This window comes from Falco punctatus (assembly GCF_963210335.1).
Source record: "Falco punctatus genome assembly, chromosome: 8".
Lineage (NCBI taxonomy): Eukaryota > Metazoa > Chordata > Aves > Falconiformes > Falconidae > Falco > Falco punctatus.
The window spans coordinates 55,209,694-55,228,399 of record NC_137588.1 but is presented as its reverse complement, the minus strand read 5'-3'; the positions used below and the strand labels follow the sequence as shown (position 1 = coordinate 55,228,399).

Genomic DNA, 18,706 nt, shown 5'->3' with positions numbered 1-18,706 from the left:
GCTGCGGGGGTGGGTCGCGGGGCCGGTGCTACCGGGCCTCGCGGGGGCAGCCCGCGTCTGCCGCCAGGGGGCGCCGCTGTGCCCACCCCGGTAGGTAGGCGCACGCGTTGATTGGCCGAGTCGCCCGCCGGCTCCGCCCCCTCTCGATCCTATATAAGGCGGGACGGGGACGGGGGTGGTGCCCGAGTTCGAGCCTTGTGGCTGCCTGCTCGGCTCGGCTCCCCGCTGCGGCGCCGCCGCCCGCTCGGCCCCGCTCCGCCGGGGACCCGGCCGGCCGCGGGTGAGTCGGGGGGTCGGCGGGCCGTGGCAGGGCTGGGGCCTTCGTCCTCTGCTGGAGGTGTGGGTGCATGAGGGGTGCAGCGCTGAGGCCTGGAAGCGGGGGTGGGGCGGCTGGTCGGGGTCGGGCCCGTATGAGGCGAGGCCGGGGACTCTGTGGAGCAGGGCTGGGCCTGGGGTCCCCGAGCCTGGGGAAGCGAGGCCGTGTGGGGCGGGGTGAGCAGCGGGGCCTGGGGCCCCGGCGGGGCAAGGCTGGCGGCCGGGCCCGGCGGCTCCTCAGCAGCAGGAGGGCTGCCCGACCTGGGGCTGCTGGGGACCCCAGCCCCGCGGTGGGGCGGGGGGGCTGCGTGCTCCAGGCCACCCTGGTTCCGGCGCCGCGGCGGGGCTTGGGCGGTGGGAATGCCTGACACGCAGCCTTCCCCGGCGCTCCCGAGTGGGGAGCGGGCTGGTGTCGTCTTACACGCCTTATATAGCCCGCACCGGGCCGGGAGCGCGGGGGCACGCCGGCCCCCGGCCCTGCCGCCTCCCCGCCGGCAGCCCGCATCCCTGCGGGGCGCGGGGGGGAGCCCGGGCCTCCGGAGCTGGCCTTTTCCCTCCGCCTGGCAGCGGCAGGAGGAAGGTCCTTGGGGGGGCTTCGCGGGGGTCTGGCGACTCCTTCCAGGTGCGGGGAGGCCGGGGCTGGCCCGCCTGCCCGGAGGCTTGGTCGGCTGACAGCTGTCAGCGCAGCCCTGGCAGGCAGCGGAGCGTCGGGATTCCCAGTGCCTGGCTCCGTGCGCGGAGATGGGCTCGCTCCCAGGTAGCATCTGCTCGGCCGGCTGCTGGAGCGCCGGGCTGGCTGCTCTGCCAGGTGCCTCGGGTGGCATCACGCAGCTCCTGTGCTGCTGCTGCTAATTCACCCAGCAAAAACGCTTCTGGTTCCCATCCTTACGGACCTGCTGTTGCTTCCCCATGGTTTGAAACAGTCTTGACTTTCAGCAGCGTGAGTGCTGCAAGGGAGAGCACGTCTTGGGTTTGGGAGGAGGAGAGCAGAGCCCACGGGTGCTCCACTGCAGGTGTCAGTGGGGCTGTGCACGGCTCTCTGGTGCTAGTCAACATTACCCTGGGCCCCTCTACTCTGACGCTGCTGGAGGAGATGCTGATAGACTTGGGGTGCGTCTCTAACCATAGTATAGGATGGCTGGGGTGGAGCTACTGCTGGAAACACGACCTGTCTTCTCCTGTCCCATCCTGCCAGGCACCAGGCCCCCTCCTCACCTGCTCTCTCTGTGTTGTTCCTATGTACTCTGACAACAGGATCACCCCCTCTTCCCTTGCAGAGATGGGTGATATGGAATCCTACAAGGTGATGCTGAATGGGCCAGCGCCCTGGGGCTTCAGGCTGCAAGGAGGAAAGGATTTCAGCATGCCACTCTCGATCTCCAGGGTAAGAGAAGCTGAGACTGGTGACATCCATCCATCGTTCCTCCTGCCTCTGTGGATGCGAGGCCACGGTGGCTGCGTCCAGGTGGCTGAGGCAGAGCTGTATGGGGGATGCAGATGAGCCAGGACCCCAGGAGTGCTGTGTCCTGCCCTGCCTGGCTCCACACAGCCTCCTTGGTGCCTTATCAGCTGCAGCTGTTCTCCAGCACGGGGGTGTTCCGGGCAGAGGACCGCAGCAGGGATGTGAAATGTTGTACAGACTCTGCAGAGTCATTCTGGCTGCTGAGGGGGGTAGGGGAGGCCCCTTCCGGAGCATGCCCACCGCAGGGGGAGGCAGTCTGCTCTCGCCATCTCCAAGCTGTGGGGCTGGCCTCCCAGTCTGCACCCTGACACTGGGCTCAGCATCCCAGGACCTGGCTTGTGTCCGTTTGCCCTCCCTCCCGCTGTACGGCAGCTAGTTCTGCACCCGAGCTGGCCCCCAAAATGGGCAGGGAGGGGAGGAAGTCTGTGCTGCTGCCTGCACTGGGATGTGGCTTCCTCCACAAAATCATCTCTTTTCTCCAGCATAAATGAGAGTTGTGCTGCTGGCTGGTTGCGATTGAGGCACCTGGTGCAAGCCGCTTCTGGTGCGATGCTCACCCAGATCAGGTCTGGCCCCTATGTGTGTGTGGGTCCCTGTTCCCCGGTGGCCAGGTCCCCCTGGGTGGGTGCTGGCCATGGCTCTGGCCACGCAATTGCCTTATAAGCCTTGGAATGTGACTGTGTTGTCCATGCTGCTGACGCTCTGGCAGCTGGCACCGAGGCTGCTTCTCAAAGGATAACTTTGCTCGTGACACCGAGCGCTGCGTGCAGGGCTTATCCTCAGCAGGAGCCTGGTACCGCATGCCTGCCCTGGAGAGCGTGGGTCTGCAGCACCCCGGCTCAGAGCACAGACCCTGAGGGCACCGTGCAGGGCTGGTGTTGCCAGCACTGCTGCCCTGGGGCCTGTCGATCTCTGCCGAGCACGCAGAGACGGCTTCAGCGAGTTTGTTGTCTAAAAAATGTTTCTCTTGGCTGTGAGCCAGCGCTTAACAAAGGGTCTGGTCGGATGGAGGAGCCTTCTAGGGCAGGGGCCTCTAAAGCAACAGCCCCGCTGTATGAGGAGGCCAGTGCTACCCTCAGGGCTTGGGCAGCGCTGCTTTGGCAGGGCAGGCAGGAGCAGCGAGGACATCCCAGGGGATGTAGCCAGCTTTTGGGGGCTCTCTGGTGAGGCTGGGCTGTGTGGCGTAGCAGTTGGCCCTGTTTGATGGGAAGGGATGACCCTGCACTGTTTTGCATCCTGGAGGCATCCCCAGCTCAGAGCACACCACCTCGCTCACTCTCTGCCGGCTCTCCTGCCCAGAGCATCCTGCTGTTCTTGGCCACTGCTTCCCTTGAGCAAGGGCGTTGCTGGCAGGGCAGGCTGTCCTGCCAGGCCTGGGGCTGCCAGAGCAGGCTGCAAGGAAGTGTCCTGCCCTGGCTTTGAGGGCTGCGGCGGGGCCCTGCTCGGTGGGGTGGGGGAGCACGGAGGGAAAGCAGCACCGAGTGTGCTTCAGCTCTTGGCTGCGTCCATCACTGTGACACTACTGGGTGAGCTGCAAGGCCGCTTTTGCTCAGCGGTCAAACAAAAGAGGTGCTGCCCTGGGCCTCTGTGCATGTGGCTCTCGTGGTAAGGAGCTCTGCCAGGGTCCTGACACCTTGGCTAGGCAGGCAGCGAGACCGTGGTCCTGAGCTGCTTGTGCTGGAGCCAGGCTGGCATCTGGGGAGTGGGATGGTGTGTGGCATGTCCTGGCATCTGCTAGCTGGGGAAGAGGAGAGACCCTCAGCGCTACAGGTGGGAAGGCACTGGAAAATGCTGCCTGGGCCCTTGTGCAGGTGCCCCACTCCCCTCCATGCTGGCCGAGGCCATGTCTGGGGCACCCGGTGGGCACCTTGCTGGGTGCAGTGACAGAGGCATGGGGAACAAAGGACTGGCTGGGTGGAGAGGGCAGGAAGGAAGCCCTGGTTAGCGGAGCTGGGTGGAAAGTGGGAGTGCTGGCACTGCCATGGCTCCCAGCTGAGCTGGCACCTGCCAAGGGGGTTTCTTGGTGTGCTGGCGCAGAGGGGGAAGGGGAGCGTGGCGGGGCTGGCCGGGCTGGGTGCGGCTGTGTGACGCAGCCTACTGTGCTCTCCCCTTCCCGGGCATCTGTGCGAAAACCTCTCCCAGCTCCCGCTCCTGCTTCCAAACCCACGCAGGCGCTCCACGCCTTCCCCAGCCCTCAAGGGCAGCAAGCTGGGGCCTGCAGCAGTGCGACCAGGAGCCGGCCAGCACCACTGGCTGCCCAGGGCACCCTCCCATGCCGGGCAGGAGCGGGCGCTGGGTGGTGCGGGGGTGCCCGTGTTACGCTGGGGATGGCAGTGGGATGCAGATGGAGCCGGGTCACGTCCAGCCCAGGTGTGGGGTTTGGCCTCACGTGGAGAGCCGGTGCTGGTGTGGGGAAAGGGAGCACATCTCTGGGGTGAGCCAGACCCTGCACACGGGCGGTGGGGGCAGGGGCTCGGCGGCAGGGTTTTTTCAGCCCTCTGACAGTGCTGGGAATCTGGCTCGCTCCTTTTATGTTCATGTTGAGCAGGACTTGAGGAAATACTTGGTTCACGTCCAAGCGCCTCGAGTTCTTCCGTGCTGGAGGAGCAGGAATGGCTGCAGCCTGCCCACGTCTGTCTGTCTGTCAGTGCCTGGGAGCTGTGTGTGGTGCTCGGGGCCCTCCTTGCCTTCGGCTGTGCGTCCCTGGTGGGAGGGGAGGGCAGCCTGTGCTTCCCAGCATAGGGCTGATGTAGAGCCGTGCTGAGGGCAAGGTGCATCTTTGGCACTGTGGCTGGGCAGGGGAACCTGTGGCCATGCTCCCGGCTGCCCCGGCGGGGTGAGGTCTGGGGGAGCAGCGTGGGTGGGGGCGGGTGTCTCCCTGCCCCGGGGGACTCCTGCTCCTCTGTGGGAATGAGGTAATGTCTGCGCTTGCTGGCACCAGGAGGGGAATGGGACTGGGATGGGAGCACAGGCGGCTGAGGGCAACGCCTGGAGGGTGCCTCCCCTGTGCCCCACTCACCCCAGGCGAAGGGCTGGACATGCCTGTGGTTTGCAGCAAGACGTGGGCTGGCCGGTGGGCTCTGACTCACTGCGCTCCCATCCCGCCCCAGGACCACGGGGATGGCTCCAAGGGGCAGCTGGGCCTACTGCTAAGGCTAAGCTGGTGCCATCTCCACTGTTTGGTGTCACTGGGATGGGACGGGACCCCAGGATGCTGGCATAGCCCCGAGCTGTGCCGGAGGGCAGGGACTGGGCAGTGCTGGGTGCCTTGCTGCTGCAGAGGGGAAGAGGCTGTTCTGGGCTGATGCACTGAAAAATGGGGGAGTGATCCATGGGTCCCTTCCTCCCCCTGGTCAGGCCTGTATGGGTGTCCTAGGCTGGGCTGAGCCTTGCACAGGGGAGCCTGGGCCACAGCAGAGCCCAGTTCTGAGGATGAGGGTGTTCCTCCGCTCCCAACGCTGCTGCTCAGCTGGCCTGTCTCTCCCTGACTCTGTCTGTCCTGCAGCTGACACCAGGTGGGAAGGCGGCCCAGGCTGGCGTGGGAGTGGGCGACTGGGTGCTATACATCGATGGGGAGAGCACCAGCTCCATGACGCACATTGAGGCCCAGAACAGGATCCGCGCCTGTGGGGACAGGCTCAGCCTCACCTTGAGCAGGTAGGATTCACAGGTCCTGCAAACCTGGGGTCCTGGTGTGGCTGGAGCGGAGCCAGGGCCCACTGCCCAGTGCCATCCCTTGGTACCACCATCTCCCAGCATCACTTCTTGCTCAGAGCCTGGCAGCCCCTGGCTGGGCCCAAGGTTTGGCTGGATGAGGCTTAGCCTGGCTGCTGGCCCTCACCTGTGAGCCATGGGGCAGTGCCAGCCAGCCGTGGCTCCTCACGGGCAGGTGCTACATCCCTGGGGTACCAGCGTCCCGGTGATGGCTGGGCTGGTTCCAGCACCTCCCTGGCTGTCTTCTCTCTTGCAGAGCCCAGAACCACCTGGGGAAGCCGCAGAAGGTACGTGTTGCTCCTGGTGCTGCAGCAGCAGCTCAGCCTTGTCTCAGGGGAGGGGAATCTCTGAGCATAGATGGACAGATGGACCTTCACTCCTGGGGCCTGCAGGCTTCTGAGAGACTGGGATGTGTTTGGAGGGCTGGAAAACTCCCCACTGGAGGAGCAGCTCTGCCCCCTGCACTATGGCAGATTGGAGGGAGCGGGGTCTGCCCAGAGGGTGCCTGGGTCCTGGCCGCTGCCTGTCTGTGCCCGCGCTGGTGCTGGGTGCGGGCAGGGGTGCAGGGGAGGAGGCCGGGCAGCTGCAGCACGGCCTCAGGGCCCCATGTTTGCTAGTGCTGGGGAGCGCCCTGACGCAGAGAGGCAAGGCTGGGGCTGGTGACTGGTGGCTCCTGGATGGAAGCCACCTGCACGCGTTCAGCTTCATGCCACAGAATGGTTGTGATCAGTGTGTGCATGCACCACCCCACCTTGGGCAGCAGCAAGCGTCTGGGGCACTTGCTAATCTTCCAGTAACCCTTGGGCCAGGTTTGTGACCTGCTGTCACTGGGCCCCATGGAGAGAAGTGCCAGCCTGGCAGAGCCCAGTATCTGAGGTGCACGTGCTATCCAGCTTTCCTGCCTAGCTGCCTGCTGTGCTGCCTGGCCCGGGGCTGCCCCTTGCATGCTGCTTGACATGTGAGCCTGTGTCTGTGTGTTTTGTCTCGCTCAGGACTCACTCCCCTGCTCTGAACCCCTGAAATATAACTTCGCTCCCAGCACCGCCCTCAACAAAACAGCTCGGCCCTTCGGGGCCGGCTCGCCTCCGAACCCACGGCCTGGGCTGGTGACGAAACCCGTGACGTATGCACCCCTGGCGCCCACCTGCACCCCCCAGCACAATGGGTATGTTGCTGTCCATCCTGCTCCCCGAGGACTGGGGGGAGCCTGCTGCCCAGCCCTGCTGCGCCTTGCAGGCCAGGCACCCGTGGGTGGGAGCGGGTGACGGTGGCCGTGCTGGGGTCCCCCACAGCTGGTGCTGAGGTGGTACAACAGGACTGTCAGTGTGTGGGGACACAACCACGCACGTGCTGGTCCCTCACTCCGGGACATGTCAGCCCGTGGGGAGTCCTGCAGGGCGTGACACAGTGGTCACAGCAGGACACTTGCTGGCATCTGCAGTAGCAGGAAGGCAATGGCTGCGTTGTGGCCACCAGCCAGTGCTGCCTGGGGATGTCCTGCTGGTCCCCAGGCTGCTGGAACGGGCTGGGCAGAGTGAAGCCTTTGAGCCCTGTGCGGCACTGTCTTCGCCCCACTTGCAGGGAAGGAGCTTGTGCCTCTGCAGGCTGCCCACCTGGCTGTGGTGTGTCCGGCAGCTGCTGGTCCCTGCACCTCCTGCCAAGAGCTGCCATGATGCCCTGAAACTGGGCAATCGGGGACGCGCAGCCCTGGCTGCCCTGGGCAGCTAGGCCTGGTCTGGGGGGCTGTGGGAGGCATGGTCTGGTCCATTGGTGTCTGTCCCAGTGTGCTCCCGGCCCTGGGCAAGCTGGGCATGAGTCTCAGGGGTAGGGGGACTAGTGCAGGCTGTAGGTGAGCTCTGGAAATTTCTTGGGTGCTGTGGGTCTAATTTCACCTTCCTTTCTCTTTCTTTCTCTCCTCCCTTTCTCTTTCCCTCTCTCCTACAGGTGCTGAGCCTTGACAAGTCAGTAAGCCTTTGGCCTGCTCTCTCTGTCCTCCCTGCATGCCTCTCCCCTGCTAGTGCCCTGTTCTCTGGGGCAGGACCAGCCCAGGGACGGGCAGCATGTGCTGCTCTGCTCGTGTGGGTGGGTCACTCCTGGCAGCGAGCTGTCCCTAGCCTGAAGGGCGAGTGCTGCCTGTCCCTGCCAGCTGCTGCGGCCCTGCAGTGTCCTCACGTGTGGTCCCTTCCTTCTTTGAGACATGTCTTGGCTGGGCGAGGGCTGCTGGGCTGTGCTGGGCACCCTGCCCAGGGCCAGGCAGGCAGGCAGCACTGCCATGGGCACAACAGGTGTGCACTGGGCTCTCGTACAGCTCCTCTGCTGGTGATTTTTTTGACCTTGGCTTATTCTTGCCCTGTCCTTTCCCCTCCTGGCCCTTGGGGCCAGTCTCGAGACTGCTAGAATGGTGGTCAGTCCTCAGTCGGTCCTTAATGGGCCTGTCCTGCACGGAGGAGGAATAGGGGGTGTGGGGAGTAAGGCAACATGCGGAATCTCAGGTACTGGTGTGCTATGGGTCTGTGCTGGGGGAAGCGTGCAGGAGCCCCAGGGAAGTGATGGTGTGGGGATCTGCCAGATTTGACAGACAACAATGTCACTCGCAGGCAGCCGCTGGAGCCCCCCAGCACCCCCACATGCGACCCTGAGAAGTTGCGGCTGATAGAGGATGCTGAGGACTGGCAGCCCCGCACCGGGACCTCCCAGCAGTCCCGCTCCTTCCGTAAACTGGCCCAGCTGATGGGCACAGATGGTAGGAAGTTCCTGCAGGGCCGAGCGCTGCTTGGCTGCCCGGAGGTTTCCAGCTTTGCCGGGACCACGGCAGCTGGGTAAAGGCTGTGGTGCCTCATGGCAGCAGAGCATTGGTTTTGGCCTGGTGTGACCCCTCTGGGGCGACTGAGTCAGCGGGAGCTGCCCGGGCTGTGTGTGGGCTCGTGGTGATGCCGCTGGGCCGGGGCCGTGCTCTGCCCCACGGCCGGGCAGGGCTGTGCGCTGGGGCAGGGGTTGGTGGGCAGGGAGGTCGGTTTTCTTGGCTTTCCCTTCCTGCTGTCCCTGGGCCTTGGTTGCCACAGACTGACTCTGTCTCCTCCTCTCTCCTGCTGCGCTCAGTGGAGGATCGTGAGGATGAGCTTGTTAAAAAGCCCAGGTAAGAGCAGCGTGTGCCAGGCGGCAGCAGGAGCCGTGGGGTGCCCGCCCGGGGCTCAGCCCACCTGGCTGGTTTGCATTCGCTGCTTGCAGTGGCTCTGGGGAAGCTCTTTGCCCTGTTGCTGTTTCTTTTCTCTGCTCCTTCTCCTCTTTCCCTCTCCCCAAAGCTGAGCTGTTGGTGGAGCCACAGAGCCTGCCCTGCACTTGCCCTGCAACAGGCACTGCCAGCGCTCAGCCACTGCTCTGACCCTCACCTGGGGAGGGTCCTGCCTGGGCACCCAGCAGCCAGGCAGGCGGTCCCCAGGCAGGGTGTCCCCAGGCAGGGTGTCCCCACACTGGGCATGCCAGGCAGGACCTCCTGGGCCCTGCTGGCACCGAGCTGAGGAGGCCAAGCTGCACCGTTGCTTCTTGAGCAAATGGGATCTGCAGGAGACTGGTGGCACTGGCAACACCTTGCTGGGGGTGTTGGGAGGTGCTGGGCAGTGCCTGGACCTGGGGCACGATGTCCTGTAATGCTGGTGTGGAGTGGCCGAGCAGTGCTGGGTCAGTGTCACCGGCTTTTTCGTGGGGCCGGGGGGTGGCCGGGAGCCTGGGCTGGAGCGAATGCTGCCGGCTTCCGTGGGGCTGGGGCTGTGTACAGGGGGATGCACTGAGCCACGGGCCAACCACTGGCTGTTGTGCCGCCCGTTTTCTGATGCCGCTGGGGTGTCTGTGGGTCTGGCTGGGGCATGGAGGAGCAGTGGTGAGTGTCAGGGTCTGGCGAGGAAGTTGGTGTGTGTGAGGGCATCTTTGGAAGTGCTGCCCTGTGTTGCAGTGCCGGGCAGAGTCCGTGCATGGTGCCAGCTGAGCGCCTGCCCTCTGTCACTCGCAGGCAGCCCCCACAGCTGCTGGAGCCCCCCAGCACCCCCACATGCGATCCCAGGAAGTTGCGGCTGATAGAGGATGCTGAGAACTGGCAGCCCCACACCGGGATCTCCCAGTCCTGCTCCTTCCGCAAACTGGCCCAGCTGACGGGCACAGACAGCAGTGAGTTCCCACAGGGCTCGGTGCTGCCTGGTGGTGCTGGACTCTGCTGGGTAGCCAGAACCTGGCAGAGGCTGTGGGGTGATGTGGCACTGGGGGCTTGATTGTGGCACTAGGGTCTTGATTTCAGCCCCAAGTCAACTCTTCATGATGGCTGAGTCAGCGGGAGCTGCCCGGGCTGTGTGTGGGCTCGTGGTGATGCCGCTGGGCCGGGGCCGTGCTCTGCCCCACGGCCGGGCAGGGCTGTGCGCTGGGGCAGGGGTTGGTGGGCAGGGAGGTCGGTTTTCTTGGCTTTCCCTTCCTGCTGTCCCTGGGCCTTGGTTGCCACAGACTGACTCTGTCTCCTCCTCTCTCCTGCTGCGCTCAGTGGAGGATCGTGAGGATGAGCTTGTTAAAAAGCCCAGGTAAGAGCAGCGTGTGCCAGGCGGCAGCAGGAGCCGTGGCGTACAGGGCTGCGTGTCCCGGGCAGGACTCTGGGCATGGCTGGCGCTGAGCCGGGGAGGCTGAGCTGAACCGCGGCCTCTTGGGCAAACGCGTTCTGGAGGAGGCTGGAGACACTGGCAAACCTTGGCTTAGGCATGTTGGGAGGTACTGGGCAGCACCTGGACCTCGGGTGCAAGGGGCCATGAGCCTGGTGGGGCCGGCAGGGTGGCCGGGCAGCGCTGGGTGAGTGCCACTGGCTGGCCCTCGTGCTTGCTGCTTGCAGTGACTCCAGGGAAGCTCTTTGCCCTACCACCGTTTCTTCTCTTCATCCTCTGTCCTCCTGTTCTCTCCCCAAAGCCAAGCTGTTTGCGGAGCCACAGAGCCCACCCTGCGCTCACCCCGCGACAGGCACTGCCATTGCTCAGCCACTGCCACAACTGTCACCTTGGAAGGGTCCTGCCCCAGCTGTCCCCGAACAGGGTGTCCTTACAGTGGGTTGCACCTGGACCTGGGGCATGATGTCCTGTGGGGCGGCTGCAGGGCTGGTCAGGAGTGAATGTTGCTGGCATCTGTGGGGCTCGTGCCTCTGTGGGGCCACGGCTGCGTACGGGAGGGATGCGCGGAGCTGAGTCAATCGCTGACTGTTGTGCCGCCATTTTTACCAATGTCACAGGGATGCCCACGGGTCCGGCTGGGGCACAGGGGAGCAGCGGTGAGTGCTGAGATCTGGTGAGGGGGTCAGCATGTGTGAGGGCACCTTTGAGAGTGCTGCCCCGTGCTGAAGCAGGGTCCATGTGCGGAGCTGGCTGAGCACCTGCCCTCTGTCACTCGCAGGCAGCCCCCGCAGCCGCTGGAGCCCCCCAGCACCCCCACATGCGACCCTGAGAAGTTGCGGCTGATAGAGGATGCTGAGGACTGGCAGCTCCGCACCGGGACCTCCCAGCAGTCCCGCTCCTTCCGTAAACTGGCCCAGCTGATGGGCACAGATGGTAGGAAGTTCCTGCAGGGCCGAGCGCTGCTTGGCTGCCCGGAGGTTTCCAGCTTTGCCGGGACCACGGCAGCTGGGTAAAGGCTGTGGTGCCTCATGGCAGCAGAGCATTGGTTTTGGCCTGGTGTGACCCCTCTGGGGCGACTGAGTCAGCGGGAGCTGCCCGGGCTGTGCGTGGGCTCGTGGTGATGCCGCTGGGCCGGGGCCGTGCTCTGCCCCACGGCCGGGCAGGGCTGTGCGCTGGGGCAGGGGTTGGTGGGCAGGGAGGTCGGTTTTCTTGGCTTTCCCTTCCTGCTGTCCCTGGGCCTTGGTTGCCACAGACTGACTCTGTCTCCTCCTCTCTCCTGCTGCGCTCAGTGGAGGATCGTGAGGATGAGCTTGTTAAAAAGCCCAGGTAAGAGCAGCGTGTGCCAGGCGGCAGCAGGAGCCGTGGGGTGCCCGCCCGGGGCTCAGCCCACCTGGCTGGTTTGCATTCGCTGCTTGCAGTGGCTCTGGGGAAGCTCTTTGCCCTGTTGCTGTCTCTGTTTCCTCCTCTTCCCTCTTCTCCCTAGAGCCAAGCTGTTGGCAGAGCTGCATGATGGGCACTGCCAGCGCTCAGCCACTGCTCTGACCCTCACCTGGGGAGGGTCCTGCCTGGGCACCCAGCAGCCAGGCAGGCGGTCCCCAGGCAGGGTGTCCCTGTGCTGGGTGTGCCCCAGGCAGGACCCATTGGGCCCTGCTGGCACCGAGCTGAGGAGGCCAGGCTGCAGCATGGTGTCCTGGACACACTGGGTGGGGGTAGCTGGTGGCACTGGCAACACTTTGCTGGGGGCGTTGGGAGGTGCTGGGCAGTGCCTGGACCTGGGGCACGATGTCCCATGGGGCAGTGGAGCAGCTGCGAGGCTGGTCGGGTGTGAGTGCTGGCATATTCACGAGGGCCCTGTCTGCAGGGCTGGCTGTGTGTGCAGGGGGATGCACTGAGCCACGGGCCAACCACTGCCTGTTGTGCTGCTGTTTTTTTTCAATGCCACAGGGATGCCCGTGGGTCTGGCTGGGGCATGGAGGAGCAGCAATGAGTGTCAGGGTCTGGTGAGGGGGTCAGCATGTGTGAGGGCACCTTTGAGAGTGCTGCCCTGTCCTGAAGCAGGGTCCATGTGCGGAGCTGGCTGAGCACCTGCCCTCTGTCACTCGTAGGCAGCCCCTGCAGCCGCTGGAGCCCCCCAGCACCCCCACATGCGACCCTGGGAAGTTGCGGCTGATAGAGGATGCTGAGGACTGGCAGCCCCGCACCGGGACCTCCCAGTCCCGCTCATTCCATAAACTGTCCCAGCTGGTGGGCACAGACAGCTGTAAGTTCCCACAGAGCCCAGTGCTGCTTGGCTGCCCAGCGGTGCCCAGCTTTGCCAGGGCCACCTGTGCCCGGCAGAGGCTGTGGGGTGACATGGCAGGAGGGGCATTGGTTTTGACCCCGCGCAGACCCTCTGGGGAGCGTGAGTCGATGACAGCTGCCCAGGACTGTGCATGGCACAGGTGGTATGTGGGCTCGTGGTCAAGCTGCAGAGCCGGGGCCATGTCCTGCCCCACGGCCGGGCAGGGCTGTGTGCTGGGGCGGGAAGACAACGGGAGGAGAGGCCGGTTTTCCTGGCTTTCCCTTCCTGCTGTCCCTGGGCCTTGGTTGCCACAGACTGACTCTGTCTCCTCCTTTCTCTCCTGCTGCGCTCAGTGGAGGGTCATGACGATGTGTTTGTTAAAAAGCCCAGGTAAGGGGAGTGTGTGCACCAGGGTGGCAGCAGGAGCCGTGGGGCTGCATGTCCTGGGCAGGACCCGTTGCGTGTTGCTGGCACCGAGCTGGGGATGCCGTGGTGTCACAGACACAGCGGGTCGGGGTGGCTGGTGGCACTGGCAAAACCTTGCTGGCAGTGTGGTCATGTTTGGGCAGCACCTGGATGGGGGGGCATGATGTCCTGTGAGCCTGGCGTGGGGCTCTGTGACAGCCGGGCAGAGCTGTGTGAGTGCCACTAGCTTCTCCCTGTGTGGGGACAGGGAAGGGAGCTGGGCCTGAGGTGGGGGGTCTTGTTCCTTGCCCTGTGCAGATGGGCACAGGTGGTGCACAGCACCCCTTTTTTTGCCAGTATCTCTCCGTAATGCCTCTGTTGGGCATTGTGGGACTGTTGGGTCCCAGCTCTGCCGCAAATAAATGCTCCTGGTTTTGTAGCTGTCTCCTTGTCTTTGCCCTGGAGAGATGCAGAGCCGCCAGCTCTCCCTCTGTCCCTGTCCCCTTTCTCAGGTGGGCCATGATTCTCTGGCTCTGGCTTGCCCTGCCTGCTTCTAGGCACAGTGCTGGCAGCCTGCTGGGGGACACAGACCTTGACCCTCCCAGGACCAGCCTGGCCCTGCCTAGCAGGCAGGGATGGCAGAGCCCTGCCTGTCCACAGCTCTGCCAGAGCTGGACCCTGGGACTCCCTGTGCTGGGTCATGTTCAAGCCCCTCCACACCCCAGTGAGGCTGGGGACAGCCATCACATGTGGGCAGGCAGCCAGGATCTGTGGTCCCCAGGGTCCCTGGTCAGTCTGGAGTAGCCCAGAGCTGCTGCAGCAGACCCCAGCAGACCTGTGCTCCCTCCCACTGCTCTCCAGACCACCACAATGGTTGCCAGAGACCCCGGAGATGCTGTGTCTTTGCAGGGCTGAAAGCACTTTGCTTGGTACCCCATCACCAAACCAGCTACCGGCTGGGCACAGGGGCTTGGCCAGCTCCTGCCTGCTTGTCAGGGGGCAGGGTGAGCCCGCACGCACAGGCCCAGCAAGGGTGAGCAGGGCAGGCTGGATTAACTGTGTGTTCTGTAGCCAGGTCTCCGTGCTGGACCCATCCCCAGGAGCAGCGATGAAGACTGACCCCGGACTGGGTGAGTAAAACGTTGCCTCTGGGCTCAGGTGGAGAGGGGCAGCAGTGCTGGGGGATGCTACTTGCCCAGCCACTAGTGCTGGGAGAGGGCTGCCAAGGGATTGGGAGCACTGTCCTGGAGATGTGTGTGTGCATGCAGCCCCCAGGGCTCCTGCTGCGACCCCTGGCCCTGCCAGCCGCCCACCCTGGGCTGTGGACCCCTCCTTCGCTGAGCGCTATGCTCCAGACAAGACGAGCACAGTGGTGAGCAAGCACAGCCAGCCGGCCACGCCAACCCCCATGCAGAACCGCAGCTCCATCGTGCAGGCAGCTCAGCAAGCCCCCGAAGGGCCTGGCCGCACGCCCCTCTGCTACAAGTGCAACAAGGTCATCAGGTGAGCCCTGGCCGCCGTCAGCACCACACCAGTGTCCTGGGCCCTGGCGTGGCTGACGTGGCTCTGTCCTGCTGCAGGGGACGCTACCTGGTGGCACTGGGACATTACTACCATCCCGAGGAGTTCACCTGCTGCCAGTGCAGGAAGGTGCTGGATGAGGGTGGCTTCTTTGAGGAGAAAGGCTCCATTTTCTGCCCGAAGTGCTACGACACGCGCTATGCACCCAGCTGCGCCAAGTGCAAGAAGAAGATCACTGGGGTGAGTGTCCCTCAGCCTGCCCCACACCTCCTGTCTTTGCTCCCCACTCACCTGTGATCGTCTGGCTCCGTCCCTTCCTGTCCTGATCCCACCCCATGGGATCCCTTGTCCCTTTCTGCCCTCGATGGGGCTTCCCTGTGGCATAGGGTGGTCCTGCCCCCCCAGCTGACAGCAGCTCCTCTCCAGGAGGTCATGCACGCGCTGAAGATGACCTGGCATGTGCAGTGCTTCACATGTGCCGCCTGTAAAACTCCCATCCGCAACCGTGCCTTCTACATGGAGGAGGGACAGCCCTACTGTGAGCGAGGTAGGACCCAGAGATCCCATGTGTCACCCTGCATGGCCTTGGGGCACCAGGCATCATTGGGACTCAGCAGCTGCTCACAGGGGTGGGGGGTGAGCTGCCCTGCCCTGCAGGGCTCCCCCTGGGCCGTGGGGAACATCGGGAGCCCTCCATCCCAGTCCTTCCTGGCTGCTGGGTAGTGCCATCGCTCCTGGGTTGCCATGGCGATGATGGAGAACGTACATCAACGGCGAGTGCTGCACCCTGGGAGATGAGGTTTACCTCCTTTCTGCAGCCTGGTGGTGGCTGGGGCCACCCTGCACGGCACAGGCATCTCACCCAGGTGCCTTGGGCATTGTCCCCCCAGGGCTGGCAGTGAGCTGTCCCCAGGCTGTGCCTGTGGAATCCTGGCTGAGCTGCAGCCCTGCTCCCCTGCGATGAGGGGCTGTGTGGGTGAACACTGACCTGGGCTCTGCCTCTCCTCGCAGACTACGAGAAGATGTTTGGCACCAAGTGCCGCGGCTGCGACTTCAAGATCGATGCTGGGGACCGGTTCCTGGAGGCACTGGGTTTCAGCTGGCATGACACTTGCTTCGTCTGTGCGGTGAGCCGTGTGCCTCCCTCTCGGCTGCTGGTGGGGTCCGTGGCTCTCCCTGGCAGTTGTGCCCTGTGTGGGGTACACCAGCAGCACAGGGGGTCCCTGCTGCCGCGAGGTGTTCCCCACCTGGCTCTGTGCTGGTGGCTCGGGACCCTGCTCTGAGCTTCCTGCTCCCTGGCATCTGTGCAACACCAGTGCTGGGCCCTGGGCTGTTGCGGGGAGACCTGGGGGCTGACTCAGCACCCCTGACCTGACTGTCTGGCGCTCTCCTCCCCAGATCTGCCAGACCAACCTGGAAGGGAAGACGTTCTACTCCAAGAAGGACAAGCCGCTCTGCAAGAGCCATGCTTTCTCCCACGTGTGAGGGACAGGAGTTCAGCTGTGCCCACGCATGCCCCTGGCCCTGCATGCTCCTCTCCCCCAACGCCTGCTGCCCCCAGGGAGCCAGGCTGGGCCCTCACCCCATCCCCTTGCTCCTGCCTCTCTCCTGACAGCTCCTGGCCTGGCTCCAGCCTTATAGCTGGTCTGTGCCCCACGACTGGCCCTAGGAGCCCCAGGAAGGGGATGCTGCATGGGGATGCTGCCCCCAAGCCATGCAGTGTGGTGGCTGCGGCCACGCTGAGGCTGGAGTGGGGGAGGATCTGGTACAGCAGGGCTGCTCCCTTGCCTGGCTGGGGCCCAGCTGCCTGGCAGCGTAGTGCCAGGGCAGGGATGCTCCTAGCACATCACCGAGTGGGTGAGGACCAGCCCCCTGCCAAGCTCTCCCCCACTTTCCCTGCTGTGTGCTTAGTTTGTGGGGCTGGAGACCTGGCTCTCCTGGGCCAGGACCCTCCCTGCAGCAACCCACTGGCTGCCCCACAAACTGTTGTGGTGGCTTCCTACCCTGGCCACACGCCGGGGTGGGTGGTCTGTGTCTCATGTCCCGTTCCCCCCCCAGCTGGCCTGCTGCTCCCTTGGGGCTGATGTGCAGGATCACCCCCAACCCGGCTGTGCCAGGGAGCAGGGCAGTGTGCCAAGCCCACCCCAGCCGTGGGCTGGCAGTGTGTGTTGGTGGCCGGCTGGCTGGTGGGCTCCTGCAAGGCTCAGGCACGGCTTCCTACCAAAGAGTGCTCTGCCACTGCCATCCCGGGCCTGTATATTCCTCCCCCAAACCCACACTCTCCAGTTGGGCTGCTGCTGATGTAGCCACGGTGCTTTTAGTGCCTTTAATAAACACTTCTCTGCAAGTGCCAGCTGTCTCCAGGCCTGAGGTTTTGCAGAGCGAGGTGTGGCTGGCTGGGAAGGTCATGCTCAGTCCTTGCCCTGCTCCCCCCGGGGCCTGACTCAGCTCCTTCCAGCTTTCCAGGGAAAATCTTTGCCTTGAATTTCTCCTCTGCCTGTGTCGTCCAGGGCTGGACCCATCATATACCTGCATTGCTCCTCTGGCCTCATAGCAGGCAGGACTGCTAATGGAGGTGGTAATTAATCTGGGGGGCAAAGCTGCAGCAAGGGGAGAGGCGGAGGTGTTGGACCCTGCAAGGGGGTCCCCGCTTACCCTGTGGTGTCCCCTGCTCCCTGCTGTGCCCTGGCCCCGAGTCCTGCACAGGGGATGGGAAGGCGTGGGGCACGCGTGGGCCACGTGCACCAGCTCTGGGCGTGCTCCGGCATGGAGCAGCCAAGTGCTCACTCATGTGATGCAGCTGCTGTCCCCAAGGCTGGGAGCGAGGCCGGGCCGGGACCTCTGGCTGGAACAGGCTCGGGGCAGCGGGTGTGGGGAAGAGCTGCTCCTCCCACTCTGCTCTGGCAGCTGGAATGGTCATTAATAATTGCAGCTCTTGCCGCGATGAGCAATTGTAAGGAAAATTGTCTTGCTAATCTACTAGAAGGTTCTGGGCAGGAGCTGGCTGCGGGAAGCCAAATGCCTCTTGGCATCACCCAGAACCAGCTTGTGGCTGCGGTGCCACATCGCCCTGGTACCAGCTGCGGGAGGGAAAAACCCCATCAAAGGCGGAAAGTGGGAATGATGGAGGTGGGCTGGGACCAGGCTGGGTGCTCGGGCTGGGGCACATGTGGGCGGTGGGATGGTCACACAGAGAAGCAGCAGGATGTGGCTGTGAAAAGGGACAGAAACAGCCGGCGCCTGCCTGGTAGGGCCAGGATGAGCAGGATGTGGTACGTGCCCAAGCTGAGTCCCAGCTGTGTGGCCAAGGTCAGGGAAAGCGCAGGCGAAGGTGAGTTGACCGGCTGCATGCGAGCAGCCACCGAGCCAGCCCTGGCTCAGCCGGGGCAGCAACGCATGAGCGGAGGGCAGGGAAGGGGCAGGGGGAGGCAGCCATGCGGGACAGAGCCTGCTTGTGCCTGCTCAGCCCCGGGGTACCCGGCCTTGGCTCAGGGCCAGGGCAGAGCGGCGGTGCCACAGCCAGCCTGCCGCTTGCAAAGCCTGCGCCCCCCGCGCCCAGCGGGGGCTCAGCCCCTTCTGGTTGGCACCCTGTTGCCTCTGGCCCCTACTGACAACGCCTCTACCACCCAAGACGCCTCCATGCTTTGCTGAGAGCAGCTGTTGCCCACCAGCTCTGTGCACCATGCGAGGAGCTTGTGCACAGGCAGCGGAAGGAGGGTCTCGGGTGGGCTGCGGAGGTGGAGCTGGGGGAGGGGCTGTGGCTGCGCTGCTCTGAGAACAAAGCCTGGCAGCAGCAGGCTCAGGGCTCCCACCGTGTCCCCGAGCGGGGTCCCACCACATCCACTCCCAAAGGCAGCTGAGCTGCTTGCGGGGCGCCTGCCGCAGCCCTGGCCCCCGCGCCGGCCCTGGCAGCTGCTCTGCAGCTGCTCGCAAACTCTTGCAGCCTCTTAGGGCGGCTCTGGCCTGGCCTGGCTTGGAGATGCTGGTGCAAGGGGCACGTGCAGGCGTGGGGGAGTGGGCAGCACGGGCAGCGCCCTGTCCCTGTCCCACTGAGCTTGGAGGTCTCATCTGCAGGTTGCTCCAAAGGGCTTTCTTTGGGAAGGGCCATGCCAGCATCAGCCCCAACTTGTGGGGCTCAGTCCCTGTATGCTCCCCACTGCCGCTCTGGCATGGAGACCCCCTCAGCGTGGTTCTGGTGGGGGCTGTGGGCTGTGCCGGGGGTCGGGGGGACAGGGAGATGCTGCCTGCCCTGGCAGGAGTGTGCGGACCCAGCCGGGACCCCTGGCAGAGCCCTGTGCGGGTCAGTGCAAAAGCAACTGTGGGTTCACATGGAGGCAAAACCTCCTGGAAAAGGCACCATTGGGCAGAGCC

General features: G+C 64.5%; 1 protein-coding gene across 7 annotated transcripts; it reads left to right on the top strand.

Moving 5' to 3' along the window:
- Positions 1-138: 138 nt before the first annotated feature.
- Positions 139-16,688, top strand: PDLIM7 (PDZ and LIM domain 7). Of its 7 annotated transcripts, XM_080398602.1 has the most exons (13): positions 139-280; positions 1,593-1,699; positions 5,283-5,434; positions 5,748-5,778; positions 7,436-7,456; positions 12,247-12,388; positions 12,763-12,799; positions 13,886-13,944; positions 14,083-14,317; positions 14,395-14,575; positions 14,762-14,882; positions 15,347-15,462; positions 15,734-16,688. In XM_080398602.1, exons 2-13 carry the CDS (start codon positions 1,595-1,597, stop codon positions 15,818-15,820), a joined length of 1,287 nt encoding a protein of 428 aa, XP_080254728.1. In that variant the 5' UTR covers positions 139-280; positions 1,593-1,594; the 3' UTR covers positions 15,821-16,688. The 7 variants fall into 7 exon arrangements, with proteins under 7 accessions (XP_080254728.1, XP_080254722.1, XP_080254724.1 ...); XM_080398596.1 differs by lacking the exons at positions 7,436-7,456; positions 12,247-12,388; positions 12,763-12,799 and adding an exon at positions 6,484-6,656; XM_080398601.1 differs by lacking the exons at positions 139-280; positions 1,593-1,699; positions 5,283-5,434; positions 5,748-5,778; positions 7,436-7,456 and adding exons at positions 7,464-8,088; positions 10,907-11,061; positions 11,418-11,454 and having other exon boundaries at positions 12,234-12,388.
- Positions 16,689-18,706: the final 2,018 nt, after the last annotated feature.